Source organism: Crotalus tigris, unplaced genomic scaffold (assembly GCF_016545835.1).
Source record: "Crotalus tigris isolate CLP2741 ecotype Arizona unplaced genomic scaffold, ASM1654583v1 scf7180000024441.2113493, whole genome shotgun sequence".
NCBI lineage: Eukaryota > Metazoa > Chordata > Lepidosauria > Squamata > Viperidae > Crotalus > Crotalus tigris.
This window is the reverse complement of record NW_024100610.1, coordinates 408,179-425,148: the sequence shown is the minus strand read 5'-3', so window position 1 is coordinate 425,148 and position 16,970 is coordinate 408,179. Positions and strand designations below refer to the sequence as shown.

General features: G+C 42.4%; 2 protein-coding genes across 3 annotated transcripts in view; both read left to right on the top strand.

The window, feature by feature from the left end:
• Positions 1-7,230, top strand: part of BIN2 (bridging integrator 2) — a 31,823-nt gene extending 24,593 nt beyond the window's left edge. The window contains exons 11-13 of the mRNA XM_039331990.1: positions 1,882-1,953; positions 2,211-2,306; positions 5,792-7,230. Coding sequence (XP_039187924.1) covers positions 1,882-1,953; positions 2,211-2,306; positions 5,792-5,902 — 279 coding nt within the window. The 3' untranslated portion in view covers positions 5,903-7,230. The remainder of the gene's footprint in view (positions 1-1,881; positions 1,954-2,210; positions 2,307-5,791) is intronic.
• A 483-nt stretch (positions 7,231-7,713) lies between these two features.
• The window catches only part of LOC120302935 (small cell adhesion glycoprotein), a 25,959-nt gene continuing 16,702 nt past the window's right edge, over positions 7,714-16,970 (top strand). The window contains exon 1 of one of the 2 annotated variants that reach the window (XM_039331961.1): positions 7,714-7,864. The gene's annotated coding sequence lies outside the window, so the exon portion shown is untranslated. The remainder of the gene's footprint in view (positions 7,865-16,970) is intronic. The other variant, XM_039331962.1, reaches the window with a different exon arrangement.

The window sequence follows — 16,970 nt, the reverse complement described above, 5'->3', positions numbered from 1 at the left end:
TACATCTCTTTTAATTATTAAGATAGTCAATATCTTTTGTATGCCTAGTGTAGCATTTTTATTCATATCATTATTGTATCCTGTCATTTTAAAATCCAGTTTCAGATCAATTTTATCTGGTAAAACTGTGCCTCTTAATAACATCTTTTAAATATAGTCTTTCTATAGAACCAGACACTCTTAAAATTAACTTCTGGGTCCATTGTTTAAAAATATCCTCCAATATGACCAGTGTTTAAATATTTTGTTCTATGCTGTATTAGTAAGCCAAATATAAGAGTTCTTCTCCTTTAATTGAAATCTTTTGTCCCTTCTGATTCCTTCTAGTGTCCACCCTTGCAAGTCTCATCCTGTTTTTTAAAAAGAGGATTCAGAACAAAAGCATTTTCCAATGCCAATGATTCTAAATAATCCCAAATTCTTATTTCAAATGCACCTGGTTCCTTAGTCTGTAACTTTCCAAAATCAAAGTTCTAATCACACATTTTCTGTATGTATGTATATGTATATATAGATTCCTAATAGTTAAAAAGCAGTTAACAAGCAATCTCCAAAAAACGATTAGAAATGGAAATATGCAAAGCAAATGTCTTTTTGAAGATGCCAACTGCGGTGTTTTCTACCGCAATATCCCTTTCAATAGTGTGAATTCAAGCAGTGCAGTCATGGAATCCTGACAATCTCAACATCTTCCACATACTGGAGAGCAAGTATGTGCAGTAGGGGACTTGCTATACGCAAGTAGGTTTCCCATTGCAAACATTGGCTTCCAACATAGGAAGTGCAGCTGATGGGAGATGTATCAATGGCTGAAACAGAGTGAGCTGAGTTAGTTAATTCATGTCATTCTCACTCTGTGAGGGAGTAGGCCTATTTTTGCATGCTGCTGCTGACTAAATTGTCAACGCAATTAATATACACACTGCAGTGTCTCGCTCTAACAAGAAATTAAACAGCCAGAATTATAAGAGTCTGAAACAAAAGGATTCTAAAGAATTTGGACTGCTCTGTTGGTTTCATTACAGGCATTAAAGTGTTTATTTAGTGAGAAACTCCTGTTATAATAATTAAGTCTTTTTTCACCTCATCTCTAGTTGAATGTAAAAAGCCACTTTGAACTTTTTTAAAAGGAATTTTTGGAAGTTTCCTAGGAAAGGAATCCCCCACTCCCAGTGATAGTCATCTCTCCTTTCTATTTCCTTCAGGCACAAAGCTGGGATTGCATAACGACGGGGCTTTTAACTATGATCTGTTGAACTTACTGGCCTGGTTTATAATGGTAATCCATAATGGATAGGTCCATGCCTGTAATGCTATGTCAGAATGACCCTGAGGCATGAGGGGAAGAGATGCTGAAAATGATCAGAAAAAAAGAATGGGGGCTTAGCCATCAAAGAAAGAAACTTAGAAAGGATCTGTCCTAATTGATCAGAACGTTGTAAGTGACAGCGAGAGATTTGTACTTCAAGACTTACAAGATTCTGTTAATGTAACTTCGCAATAAAGAAGAATTATCTCATCTTGTCATGTTTCCTGCCTAGTTTACTTGGGAGGCTGACAATACAGCATAGAAAGCTACATGGATTAAAAGTAGGGGAGACCTTCATCAGAATCTTGTTTGTCTGTAAGATGCTGAAAGCCCCTTTCATTTAATTGCAGAAGACTCCTACCTCATCACTCTCCAGGGCTAGGAAGATCAGGGATCTGATTGCAGATCTCCTTATACCAGTGTTTCTCAACCTTGACAATTTTAAGGCATGTGGACTTCAACTCCCAGAATCTTGCCAAACTGAGCGCTGTACTGTCTTTGCCTCTATATTATACCTAGGCAATATCTTTTTTCCCTGTCTCTTAAATAACCACATGTTCTTTTTGCTTCAGATCATTCCTAGTTTTTTCCCAGAAGCTAAAGAAGAAAATGAGAACAAGCTTCCCTTGGGTTTCCTGTTTAAGGTAAGACCCAGCAATCAAAGAGCTGGGTTTTAGGCTTCCCTAGCTAATGAGTCATAAAAACCCAGGTATGAATTAAGGAGAGGGTGTTAATTCCAAGCCTTGCCAGCTGAGACCATTGTTGACTTTCTTTTTTTAAAAAACTTTAAATATTATTTTCAGCCCTTTCTGTACTATTCAATTAGGAAATGGGATGGCTGGCTGAGGAGCTGAGATGCCCATTGTGTGCTGCACTATTATTTTCACATTTTATGTTCCAGGGTCAAGCAACTCAAGCTCATACTTCGGAAGATGACAATCATCTTCAGTTTGGAGAAGGAGATTTCATACTTGTGATATCAGACACACAAGCAGAGGTAACACATCTGGGGACTTGTTTGGCATGGCAATTTGAAATACATTTGGCAAAGGAGACTCTAACTTAGAGGAGGGCGTCCCATAGTTCTCCCACGTCCTACTGATCTTGGACCCCCAGAAGATCCAGCTAGCATGATCAAATCCCTCTGCAAACTCCTACGTGGGATTGATAGACATATTTATGATGCTTATCCACTGTAATGTTTCCAACTGCTTCTCAATCCTTATGAGGTTTGGGTATGCTGAGAATTAGTGCCTGATCCAAAAGTATCCAGTGGCCTCACAGGCCAAATGAAGATTTTGGACGTAGAATTTTTCAGACCTAATACAGCATCCATAACTATCTTTTTTTTTCCTGCCAGTTTGGTGAAACTAAATTCTGAGTACTAAACGCTATTATGGTCTTAGTAAGGTAGTAAATTTATCAGCCCTTCCGCCAGGTTCTGCTCAAGATGCATCATAATCTACTATGCCCATTGATTTATCACAGTCTGACTGGACATAACTTCTATCTAAAAGATTCTGACAGCTTCCTGGCTAATCCACCAGCTACATCCTCTTGAGTCTGAAAATATTTTTTTTAAATCAAAGACTGGCAGCCTTGACCCCATAATTCTTGAAAGCAATGAGTGACAACTTGAAATTCATGGTCCGTGGGTCACATGCAATCCTCCAAGGAATTTTCTGCAGCTTACAACAATGCTTTCTAGAAGACAGGTGATGCCCATAGGCTTCCTATACAAAACAGCTCTATCCTCTGGGAATTCTCACCTGGAGGGCAGAAGCAATGATCTCAAAGGACAGGAGGAAGAGTGCTACCAAGGCAACAGTCAGATAAGAGGGGCTTGAACCCAGGCCAAAACAATAACTTGAGAAAAACATCTCAGAAGAAGACGCACATCTAGACTTGCAAGACTCTATCACTATGGCTGTTACAATAAAAGTAGCCTTGATATGTAGGACATTGATTTCGTCATCTACCTGATTGGGCTGATATTACCTACTGATAGATTTTGTGGCAAGTGTTACTTCTGAGGTGATGCCTAAGCTTCTGAGCAGTGGCAACAGGGAGGCAACTCTTGGTCCAGAAAGATGGGCCATGTGGCTGAACTGCCAGAGGGAGGGAAATCAGTATAGTTGAAGAGGAATACCAAATCTGTTCACCCTGTATGAGGGTCTCTCTGCCTAGCAAGGAGCAGGGAGGAGCGTGCACACAGGTATTATCCTCTATCCAATTCAGAGAGAAGAGAAGGGAAAGTTAATGAGGGAAACAGCAGAGTAAAGCCAGATCTCTCTGCTCAGCAACAAGAGAGAAGAAAAAGTGATGCAAGATTTGTGCAGCTCTTGGGAAGACAGATTCCCAGATTATATCACTCAACATATTGAAAAATATGTAGGATGATATAATAATATCATAGTGAAAAATACGACATTGAAAAAAATACAGTGTGTATCAACCCAGTAAGAAAAGCAAATTAAAAAACGGGCCAGCTATGAAATAACAGTCTTGGTATTTTTTTAAAAAATGTATTTAATATGTATGTCTTTAATAGTAATATCATTTGCCAGGAAGTCATAATTTTGTACATTATAAATGTACAAAAAGGTTTCAGGGTCATGGCCCTTGGGCTGATGAACTAGTCCTCATGCACACCCATGGTAGTCCGGAACCCCTAGGACAGTTCAGGAGGGGCAGCCACTATACTGAACTGTAGAAGAGAGATTAAAGGAAGAGCATTTTCAGTGAGGGAGTTGACTTCTTGGTCCAGTGTTGAGCTCCGCATAATATGGTGTGATGGAATAGGAATAGCCAACACTCCAGAAGACAGGCTTAATATACAGAAGGATCTGGACAGACTTGAACACTGGGCACTAACTAACAAAATGAAATTCAATGGTGAAAAAAGCAAGGTTCTACATTTAGGCAAGAAAAACCAAATGCACAAGTACAGCATAGGTGGCACCATGCTCAATAGTAGTAACTGTGAGAGGGACCTCGGAGTCCTAGTAGACAATCACCTAAATATGAGCCAGCAGTGTGCTGCAGCTGCCAAAAAGGCCAACACAGTGCTAGGCTGCATTAACAGAGGGATAGAATCAAGATCACGTGAAGTATTAATACCACTCTTCAATGCCTTGGTAAGGCCACACTTGGAATACTGCATCCAGTTTTGGTCACCACGATGTAAAAAAGATGTTGAGACTCTAGAAAGAGTACAGAGAAGAGCAACAAAGATGATTAGGGGACTGGAGGCTAAAACATATAAGGAACGGTTGCTAGAATTGGGTATGTCTAGTTTAACGAAGAGAAGGACAAGGGGGGACATGATAGCAGTATTCCAATATCTCAGGGGCTGCCATAAAGAAGAGGGAATTAAGCTATTTTCCAAAGCACCTGAAGGCAGGACAAGAAGCAACGGGTGGAAACTAATCAAGGAGAGAAGCAACCTAGAACTAAGGAGAAACTTCCTGACAGTGAGAACAATTAATCAGTGGAACAGCCTGCCTCCAGAAGCAGTAAATGCTCCAACACTGGAAGTTTTTAAGAAGAGACTGGACAGCCATTTGTCCGAAATGATATAGGGTTTCCTGCCTGAGCAGGAGGTTGGACTAGATAACCTCCAAGGTCCCTTCCAACTTTACTATTATTATGTATGCCTTGCCTTCTTCAAGTCTTGAGCCTTGGGCTTTCTCCTCCTTGCAAAGCAGGATCTCCGTTTGACAAAATATAAGGTGTAATTTGGAGTCACCTGTTCTGCTGAAAATGTCATGCTGTTTAGAGAGAGTACAGAACTGCTATTGCTGTTGCCATTAGTTTTTAGGTTTATTTACTTGTCTCTCTTTGTACGTTTGTGTCTGATATGACCACAGCCCTCCATTAATCATTAACTCTCTCTTTAGCAGAAACAACACTGAACAGTTCTTTCCTATAAAAGTAGCTATGTATGTATATGTGTGTGTGTGTGTTTTGTGTGTCTGCGTATATATGTATGTATACGTTACAGCACCAAGCTAGAAACTGGGAGACCATGAATTATAGTCCCTCTATAGATACAAAGACAGCCAGGTGATTTGGGGCCAGTCTCTCAATCTCAGCCCTTGGAACAGTGTTTCTCAACCTTGACAATTTTAAGGCATGTGGACTTCAACTCCCAGAATTCCACAGCCAGCCAAACACTGCCTTGGAAGGAGGCAAGGGCAAGCCACTTCCAAATGTTGCCAAGAAAACTGCAGGGACTAGTCAACCCTTATAAACATTGCACTGTTAGCATAATGATTACTATCATTTGTAATGTCCTACGTTTACCATCTTTGAAGACTTGTTTTCTATGCATAAAGATTCAAGTCACCTTTCCAAATTTCTAAATTATAACAAATATGACAAAAATTATAACACATTATAACAAACAAATTTCACAATTATAACAATTGTGCTTATGGAAAACCTCTGACTGAAGTTTGTTTGCTTGTTTTCTTTTTCTAGGGAAAAGGATTTTGGATGGGAATAAAAGAAAGTGACTGGAAGGAGAACCAGGACATGCTACAAAGAGGCATTTTCCCCCAAGTCCTTATCAGATCTGTCCCTCTGAAATAAGCTCAAAGGTTTAGGCAGCAACGGAATGAAGGAAGAAAGAGAAAGTTGCATTTTCCAAAATCTAGTTTTCTGTAATTATTAAATATTTCTTTTCCTTCAGGCCAGCTGCCCTATGTCAATATAATACTACGCAGGTGGCATTATTTATGATATATGAATCTTTGAATAATATGAATTCCATGTATTGTAAGTCAGAAACTGGGAGTCTTTGCAAGAAATTTATCCTTCCGAGCCCGCTGCCTCAGTAGTACTTTTCTAAAATGGAATACCACCATAAAGAGTCCTATTACAGAACAGCTGGTAGTCTACTTTGCAGGATATGGTTGAGACTTTTGGCGGATTTATCCACCCTGTCTCCTCAGAGAAGTCCTCCATTCAAGCTAGTTGCAATTTCATTGCATTCATCTCTACTGCACGGGTGTCCAACTCGATCACGTCATGTGATGTATTGTGACATATCGCAACAATTTTTGCCTTTGCGGAAATGTGACACATCCAGCCCATGGGCCGCCAGTTTGACACTCCCGATCTACTGGAAAGTAATACAATTAATAACTGCAATTCAATCATGCTATTGTAGAATAAGTTAGATGATTATTCAGAGAGTGGGGAAAGTAAGAAAGATGATTAACTTCTATTTTGTAAAGAGGAGAAGGAGGAGAAACATAGGGAAACTTTACATGATGCTATGATCACTTTGGATAGGGAAATCACACATTAAAGTTCATATATAAAACATATTGCACAGAAAAAAATATATACTGTATATAAGGAAAAAGACTCCTTTCCCAAAATGTAACTTTTGTGTGTGCTGGGACTTTTCTCCCGTTTATGAGGAATCAATTATGCCATTTATCTGTTTGTACTTTGAAGCAGTTACTTTTTTTAAAAAAAATATATATGAATCTCTGACCGGGCTGGCATTAAGGAATAAACTAGAGGGTGTTTATAAAATCCCTTTGAATCCTGGAACTCCCATGCTCATTTGCTTGTGAACCCTGTTTTTCCAAGATTACCCATTTTGTCATGTCGTCAAGCACATAATATTCTGTCTTCTCTTATTTTAGACCATAGTTTTAACCAGAAATGTCCGGGTTTGGGGCACCTACAAATGAGGCATTAGGATTACAGCTGTCATCTGTTGCTTGCTTGAAGCATTTTATTATGATCGTGGGTAGTAATCATTGATCGACTTGTCTCCTCCACCTTGATCACTTGGATACCTTTCGAGAGGTATTGTAAATACATCTGTACCTGTAGCAGTTAATACAAACATAGTTCTTTTCTGCCTAACACATAATAAAATATGCCTGCATTTCAAATTCAAACACCTGCATCTGATTCCTTCAACCTGGTGCTCTATTATATCTTTGGAGGTATAATTGCTTGCTGACTTGAGGAGAAGCTAATTTGGGAAAGACTGATCTCATTTATAGTATATTGAGAAGCATTTTCTGTGCAGAGCTGCTGAATAGTCCCCAAAACATTAGCAGCTCACTACTTTATATGTCCTGCTGATCACAAATGACATATCTTCAGAAAAAAATAATGGTTTGGGGCTACATAAGCTGTTCTGGCTTGCAGGAATCTTCCATCCTCCCCCCCCCTTTAATTTTGGCCACCTCAACAGCTTTGAATAAAGTGCCTCCGGCTGAACCAAACTGTCCTGCATTATTAGTAAGTGACATAAGAACATTATGGGCCTTGTCTCTCTCATCGGCATTACAAAGAGTTAAGGAATAAGCGTTCTGATGACTTGGCTGTTTATTATCAAGGTAGTGAAACTGGAAAGGTGAGATGGGCAGGGGAACGCCTTAGCCTACTCACTAGAAAACTAGGAAGCAGCTATAGGAAGAAACTAGAGTTAGAAGAAATATCCATGCTAGCAGGAGCCGGGTAAGAAATTCAACAAATTTGTCAAGCCAATATTATTTCCCCACCGTCCGGGATTGCTCCAATCAGGTAAGAACTGGTTAGGGAACCAGTTTAACCCCAGGATTAATAGAAAATAAAATTATTTTTGCATCTGGGATAGTATAAATGCTCTGAATTATGTTTACACATAAATTGAACTACTGCTGTTCCCAAGCATGGTCTCCAGCACACTAAAGGGAATATAAAATACATGGACCACTAGCTTCATACTGTGTGCTGGTTATCCACCTTCCCCAATCTTGTTCTTGTCTGCAGGGTTGTTGTTGTTTTACTGAGATTCCCATAAGATCCAGCCACTTAACATTTCTTAAATGTTGCCATATACTTTTGATGAAAAGGGGGAGAACAGAAAGCTTTCAAACCTGTAGAGGTAAAACATTAAGTGAAGGCTTTGATGCAAAAAATTTTTCTTTTGTTCTAATTGCTTTTTGATATGGTGGGGTAGTGATAGGGGAATATAAAAACAAAGCAAGTGATTTAGACCTTTGCTATCAAATTCAATATTTATAATTGCATACTTTTCAAATCTGGCATCCATCAATGTGAATCATTTTTATTTCATGAATTAATGAGAAATATAAATAAGAAATTGGAAGTGTAGAAGAATTACTAAGAATGTTTCATTCTATGGAATTGATTTCACTTTTGCTTAAAAAACAACCTAGATGTGGGAGGATATTTTTTAATATGCAAGATACTTAATTTACATCGGTCATTTTAGATCAATCCCTCCATCTCCAGTTGAGTGATAAAAGAGTGCTGATCAATTACACAAGGATATGATATCATGGATACAGGGGAAAAAAATATTCTCAAGCTTATAGCATTGTATCTCCAGAACTGAAATCCTACACTCCTTACTAGTAGCCATGCTACTATTTATGTATATCAATTTATTAGTTAGTTGTAATTAATTGATATAGCTATGATATTCAGTGGTAAAGGATGCAACGTTCCTAGCTCTATTCAAAAAATTAACAAGGAACCAATGAGCAAATCTGCTCATCTACACAACAGGCCCTTTGATAAGATGTTTAACTGACATATATGCTACCGCTTTGCACATCTGGTTAGAGAGCAGTAGATAGGGAGCAATTTCTACACTGCAGATGGTACTTGCTTTCCTTGGCTAATAGGGTAGTTTCCTGTTCTTTTGTAACTATTAATGTTATGTCCCGAGCCTTGCAAACGGGCTCAGGGCGTTTGCAGGCAGTCCCGGGCAGGTGCAAGCTGCCCGGGACCAGACAGGCTGTCGCCAGCGCCTGTGCGCATGCGCGGGTGCTGGCGCAGGAAAAGTAACACATTGACCCGGGAATTGCCTATATAAGAGGCTGGGAGCTTTTGGGCGTTGCTGAAGCCTTCATCTGTAACCTGAACACAGAATAAAAGAAAACCTGAGAACTACAACTGCTTCTCGTGTCTTGCCTTTCGCGAAGGACTCAACACTGGCGACGAGGATGGGATGCCTTGCACCGACGGAAAAGAAAAAAAAGGTGTAAGCTTACCCAAGTGAGTCCTGAGCGGCGGAACGGTGTTGACTCGGCAGCTACCCGCCAATCCAGTGCGCATTCGGGGGTAGGCCGGCTGATAGACCCGTCTCCTGAAGATGGCAAAAATTGGAAGGCTTTCGGAGTTCGACGTCTCACATCCAGAGAGGTGGGAGTCCTACGTAGCCAGGGTGGAAAACTACCTCAAGGTGAACCAAGTGAGGGAAGATAGCTGTTGTGTGTCTGCGGTCAAGATGCCTTCGAAATCGCGGAGAACCTCGCAGCACCTGTCCCATTAGAGTCTGTCAGCTACGCAGATCTAAAGAAGCTACTGAAGGAGCACTTCCAGCCTAAGATGTCCGTCATCGCATGGCGCCACACCTTCGAGCAGAGGGATCAACGATCCGGAGAATCGGCCAAAGAATACATCGCCGCATTAAGAAAGGCCGCCAAGCACTGCGAGTTCAAGGACCTTGAAGAACGACTGAGGGACCGATTCGTGTGCGGGCTAAGGCATCGAGAGTTACAACAGAGGCTTTTCGCCAAAGAGGACTTGTCCTTCCAAGATGCCTTGAGAGAAGTCACCGCAGAAGAAGCAGCAGGCGGCGCCATTAAGAACATGCGGCCGATCAGGAACAGTCCAGATGTTGCATCCGTGCACCAAGAAGAAGTCCAAGGGAACTCCGAGGAGGATCCGGACGAGGAAGTCGACCGTCTCCACCCCACGAAGGAAGGGAACCAGAAAGGAAGCTCTTCAGCTCCCCTCAAGTGCATCGGCTGTGGAGGTCGCCACAGGAGAACTGACTGCAAGTTCCGCTCCGCTATCTGCCGGGCGTGCGGAAAACAAGGACATATTGCTGCTGTGTGTCTGGGCCGACGAAAGGTACAACCTCAGGAAGAATTACGCCTGAAAGGTACCAGGGTCCCCAGCCAGAATAGGGTGGGGTTTTGCGCTTCGCGAAGGAGCATCCTTAGGACAGGCACACAAAAGCCAATTAAGAAAAAGCTGTCACTCAAGGTGAAGCTACAAGGGGTTCCATTAACTATGGAACTAGACACGGGGTCTGCACTTTCAATCATCTCCTTACATACATTTAGGAAGATTTGTTCCGGCAGTGGAACTCAGGCCAAGTTAAGGCCTTCTGACATTGTGCTAACAGACTTTCAGAATTCGAGAGTGTGTGTTAAGGGGGAGGCCACCCTTAACGTTCAGTACAAGAATTTTGAAGGTCCACTAGACCTATTAGTAGTAGGGGGTGAACGAACGAGTCTCATAGGACTCGAGTGGTTTGAGGCCTTGGGGATACACGTCACGGGGCTCAACAGCTTACAAACACTCGATCTGCAGGAAGTCTGCAAAGAATTCGCAGATGTCTTCAGCCCCCAGCTGGGCACATTCAAAGGACCCCCTGTGTCCTTAAAGCTAGACCCCACTGTCACTCCCATTAGAATTAAAGCAAGAAGGGTCCCTTTTGCTTTAAAGAGTAAAATTGACACTGAGTTGGACAAACTGATCCAACAAGGAATTCTAGAACCTGTTGACTCCAGTCCTTGGGAGACCCCCATTGTCACGCCTCTAAAGGCAAATGGGGACATTCGCATTTGTGCCGATTACAAATGCACTCTGAATAAGGCATTACAGCAACATGCCTATCCTGTTCCTGTGGTCAGTCATATCCTGGCCTCTCTCAAGGGGGGGCGTGTTTTTGCAAAGCTTGACCTAGCTCAAGCGTATCAACAGCTGCCTGTTGATGATGATGCTGCTATAGCTCAGACCATTGTGACCCACAGGGGAGCCTTTAAAGTAAAAAGGCTACAGTTTGGAGTAAATGTCGCTCCTGGGATTTTCCAAAGCGTAATGGAAAACACACTACGAGGTATACCGGGGGTTTGCCCCTACTTTGATGATGTCTTAATTGCAGGAGACTCCATACACATTCTAGCTGAACGGCTAAGGGCTGTTTTATTAAGATTCAGGAAGACAGGCCTCAAGCTTAAGAAGGACAAATGCAAAATAGGGGTGCCTTCTACTGAATTTTTGGGGTTCAAAATTGATGCTGCTGGGATTCACCCTGCTGAATCCAAACTAACTGCCATTTTAGAAGTACCTAGGCCAAAGTCTAAGGCCGAACTTCAGGCCTTCCTGGACCTCCTGAATTTCTACAATTCTTTTCTTCCACATAAAGCTAGTGTAGCTGAGCCTCTTCACAGGCTATTAGACAAACAAGCAGTGTGGCAGTGGTCACAAATACGTGAGAATAGTTTCAATGAGGTCAAGGCCTTGCTCACTTCTAACAGTGTACTTGCACACTTCAATGAGTCCCTTCCTGTGTGCATCGCTTGTGATGCTTCCCCTTACGGGGTCGGAGCTGTCCTGAGCCACCTCAGGTCTGATGAAACTCAGGTTCCTGTTGCATATTACTCCAGAACATTGTCTTCTGCTGAGCGCAACTACGCTCAGATAGACAGGGAGGCTTTAGCTGTTGTTGCTGGAATTAAAAAATTCCATGATTTTTTATATGGCAGGCATTTCACGGTCTTCACTGACCATAAGCCTCTGCTGGGACTGTTTACCACATGTAAGCAAACTCCCCAAATCATTTCACCTAGAATGTTCAGGTGGTCTATTTTTTTGTCTGCATATAATTTTTCATTATTTCACAAGCCTGGGAAAGAGATGGGCCATGCTGATGGCCTCAGTAGATTGCCCCTGCCAGTAATAGAAGCTGACCCTGCGCCAGCTGTTAACGTTCTATCCATCCAAGCCTTGCCAGAGTCCCCTCTGAACGCCAAGGATGTAGCCGCTGAATCAGGCACAGATCACACACTTTCACGTGTCCTTTCTTGGATTTTGTCTGGATGGCCTGAGCACTGTCCTAGTCCTGAGTTTCAGAGTTTCTGGTCTAAAAGGAACGAGTTGTCCACCTCTCAGGGTTGTCTGCTTTGGGGAAACAGAGTTGTCATTCCCACTTCAATGAGGACTAGGATCTTAGGTTCCCTCCACGAGGGTCATCCTGGCATTGTTCGAATGAAGGCCCTTGCGTGCAGCCACTTGTGGTGGCCTGGTCTAGACAAGGACATTGAGGCTAAGGTGCATGCATGCCACCTGTGCCAACGCTCTCGCCCAGAGATGCCCCAAGCTCCTGTGCATAGATGGGAGGAAACACAGTCCCCATGGTCTAGGGTGCACATTGACTATGCTGGGCCCTTTCAGGCCAATTCTTCTTCGTTGATAGCCATTCAAAATGGCTTGAGGTTGTACCTGTCTCATCCACCACCACTGCAAAGACTATTCAGGTACTGAGGGGGATTGTTGCTGCACACGGGCTCCCAGATGTCATTGTGTCTGACAACGGCCCTCAATTTACTTCCTCTGAATTCCAAGCTTTCTTGCAGGCTAACATGATTCGTCATGCCACTTCTGCACCTTTCCACCCGTCCACCAACGGTATGGCTGAACGCATGGTTCGCATCACCAAGGACGCCTTGAAGAAACTCACCTATGGGGACTGGCATCACAGGTTGGCTGACTTTCTCCTTTCTTATCGCACCACACCGTCCACTTCTACAGGGAGAAGCCCAGCTGAACTTCGCTGGGGGCATCAACTTACTACTAAACTTGACCGGTTGCATCCGGACAGACTGCCTTCATCTACCTCACATCCTAGGGCACCTAGCCAACTACTTGTGGGTGCCCCGGTTTGGGCTCGCAATTATGGGCCTGGTCATACATGGGTCCCCGCTTCTGTTTCCAGGGTCACAGGTCCTCTCTCCTACGAGGTAGCCCTGGACAACGGTCGTGTCCTGCGTCGGCACATCGACCAACTCCGCCCTAGGCGGGACCTTTCCGATGAGACTCCTGGGTCTTTTCCAGGGGGGAGGGGGACCCTTTAGAGCAAAGGGAGGGGCATGAGCTGCTGCCCACCTCCAATCATGGAGCCACAAACGGCCCATTCCAAGATTCCGCGAGTGCCCCAAACAGGAATTCTAAGAGCCTATCCAACTACCAGGCATTCACGCCTACTCCAGCCACGGAGTCACCCCGGGGGTACAATCACTATTCACCTGCACAGCACAGTACTCCAGTCAGGGAGGATCCCCGGGAGCATCCCAATAAATCATACCCCGCAAGAGAGCTGGCACATAATCCCCAGAGTTGGCCTGACCTTACCCCAAGTCCTACAGGGGTCAAACATACAGGGAGGTGGTCGAGGAACCAAGTCCCGACCGCAACACCTCTAGCCCAAATCAGGGAGTAACTGAGTTTTGGGAAGGTACAGAAACCCACACGAGCCCGGATACAGAACGGGGTTTAAGGAATGGACAGCCTCCTGACAGGTCTTGGACAGACCTAGGAGGTTCTACAGAGACGCCCAGCAGTGGCTATCACTTCAAGGGGCCCGAGGGCCTACAGCTAGGCAGGTCAACCAGGTCACAAAGTGACAGAAGCCCTGGCCTGACGAGCCCGGTGGGTGAGCAAGCAGGCCAGGCATTGGGGCACAGTCCTTGGAAGGCACCAAGGCAAGATAAGGAGAACAGGCTCACGTCTCCCTTCAGTCAGGGAACACCTGTCAGAAACCCAGAGCTGAGAAGGTCACAGAGAGCAAGGAAATCTCCTAAGTACTTAGAGGATTACATAACATTGCTGGCTAAACAAAAGCCAGTAAACAGTAGGAGCACTGGGGAGTAGAACACTGCATCAAGAAATAATTGTATGTTGGTAGTAGTCTTAGCCCAGGGGAAAGGGGTGTTATGTCCCGAGCCTTGCAAACGGGCTCGGGGCATTTGCAGTCAGTCTCGGGCAGGTGCAAGCTGCCCGGGACCAGACAGGCTGTCGCCAGCGCCTGTGCGCATGCGCGGGTGCTGGCGCGGGAAAAGTAACACATTGACCCGGGAATTGCCTATATAAGAGGCTGGGAGCTTTTGGGCGTTGCTGAAGCCTTCATCTGTAACCTGAACACAGAATAAAAGAAAACCTGAGAACTACAACTGCTTCTCGTGTCTTGCCTTTCGCGAAGGACTCAACAATTAATATCTTTCATATTTCACTCCTGGACAACGTAAGAAGAAAAACCAAATGCTGCAATAAACATATATTTGATTAGTTTGGGTTTTTTTCCAAAACTGTGTTAAGTCTACCAGAACTGTCCCCCAAAATGGAAAACATTCAGATGAATACATGTGGTTTGCATATATCAGTGATTTACTGAACTAGTCAAATAATGCTGTTCAAATTTTTCTCAGTGGATAGTGCTATTTGTCCATGCAGAATCTGGGTTCATCCAGTAGTTCAAAACCAACATTTGGAAACAAGCATATAACAAAATCATCCTCATCCTCATCCATTGGAATTCAATAATTAAAACCAGGTTTGAAGTTTTGAAAGAGATACATATGAAGGAAAGGCCAGCTTTAAAAATCTGTTTTATAAACTTTATTGAAGGTCTTGGACCAAACTCATAAAAACAAAATCACACAAAGGTCCCCCCATAATTCAGAAAACTCTGTTGCTTTTCCTCCCAACCAGCATTACCACATACCTTGACAGTGACCTAAAGGTCTTAAAACAAGGGAGTGCTTTGCATGCAATTTGAACTTCTGAATAAAAGGTGGAATATAAATCTTATAAATAATGACTAAAGTGTTTAGATGGATAAATGATTATTTTGTTAACCTATGGTTCTTCAGAGAAGGCTTTTATTCTATAATGGCTCTACTCGGACGATGAAATTCCACACAAACAAAAAATGATAATCTTCCATGTATAATGTTCCATATTTCCACACTGACTTTTCTATCTTTTCCCCCTCTCAACACATACTCTCACACAAGATGGAATACACTAGTTGTAAGATGAGGTAATGGTTGGAGCCATTTGTCTGGAAGGGTCTCAGAAAGAATTAAGTCCGCAAACCATAATTAGTACTTTGAAACAGACAAACCAAATTGGTAAACAGTACTGTTGACACAAAGAGATGCTATGTGTTCCTATTTTCTGTTCCTGTTGACATTTGGGAAGCTGCTTGGTGGGTCAGTTAGAATTTCCAATTAACAGTAAACACCTGATGTTAATCTAGTGTACAGATAAAAATTTAGTGAAAAGAAAGAGCTGTTTCAAGGGATGTGGCATTAAATTGAGGCCAAGTGACCCTCCCTTGCATCTTAATTTAAAACTGGAGCAGCATGCTCCTTGTCTCTATGACACAAAGCTCTCCAGACTGCCTTGTTTTGGTTTTTGGTTTTTTGAGTGTGTGTGTGTGTGTGTGTGTGTGTGAGTGTGTGTGTGTGTGCGCACGTGCGCATGTGCGTGCGCCTTCCAGTCAGTGTTGACTCCTGGCAATTACTGGATAAGTCCCTGCAGTTTTCTTCGCAAGATTTCAGAAGTGACTTGTCATTGCCTCTTTCCTAAAACTGATAGAAAGACTGGTGCCTAAAGTATGATTAGAATTCATGCTCCATCAGAAATCTCCTTCTCTGGACACCAAAACAGTTTGATTTCTAAAAACTAGAAAAAGTACCATTTTTAAGCATGAAATTTAACTGCTAATTTCCTTATGGTGTCTGTTTTTACATTTGGGTGGAAAAAAAAAAAATTCACCAGAGTGAGATTCGCCACACTGAGATTCGGAATTGAATTTCATACTTTAAAATGGTGCTTTTTCTAGTTTTTAAAAATTCAGGGTTTTTTGATGTCTGGGGAAGGAAATTTCTTATGCCATGCGGGCAGGGATTTTTGTGCTCCGGGAGGCGAATTTTTTTTTACCCAAATGCAAAAATGGATGCCAGAGTGAGATTTGGGGTTAAATTTCATGCTTAAAAATGGTGCGTTTTCTAATTTTTAAAAATTGAACTTTTTTTTGTGTCTGGGAAAGGAAATTTCTGATGCTGAGGTCAGGGATTTCTGTGCTCTGGGAGGCGAATTTTTTTTGGACCCAAATGCAAAAACGGACACCAGAGTGAGATGTGGGGTTAAATTTCATGCTTAAAAATGGTGCTTCTTTTAATTTTAAAAAATTGAGCTTTTTTTGGTGTCTGAGGAAGGAAATTTCTGATGCTGTGGTCAGAAATTTCTGTGATCCAGGAGTTGAATTTTTTTTTTTACCCAAATCCAAAAACGGACACCAGAGTGAGATTCGGGATTAAATTTCATGCTTAAAAATGGTGCTTTTTCTAATTTTTAAAAATTCAGCTTTTTTTTTTTTGGGTGTCTGGGGAAGGAAATTTATGATGCTGTGATCAGTGATCTCTGTGCTCCGGGAGGCGAAATTTTTTTTTGACCCAAATGCAAAAACCGACGTGAGAGTGAGATTCGGGGTTAAATTTCATGCTTAAAAATGGTGCTTTTTCTAGTTTTTAAAAATCAAACTTTTTTTGGTGTCTGGGGAGGGGATTTCTGTTGTTCGGGAGGTGAAATTTTTCTTTGATCCAAATGCAAAAACCGACGCCAGACTGAGAATAGGGGTTAAATTTCATGCTTAAAAATGGTGCTTGTACACTCTTGGTTTCAATATAATCAATTGTTAGTTAGGTGGAGTTTAGATCAAAAGGTAGGTATTACTTTAGAGGATGCAAATTTGATAAAACAGATTAAAGATCAAACTCTAGCTCATACAAAGAGAATTTATAATGTCTTAATAGAACTGGAT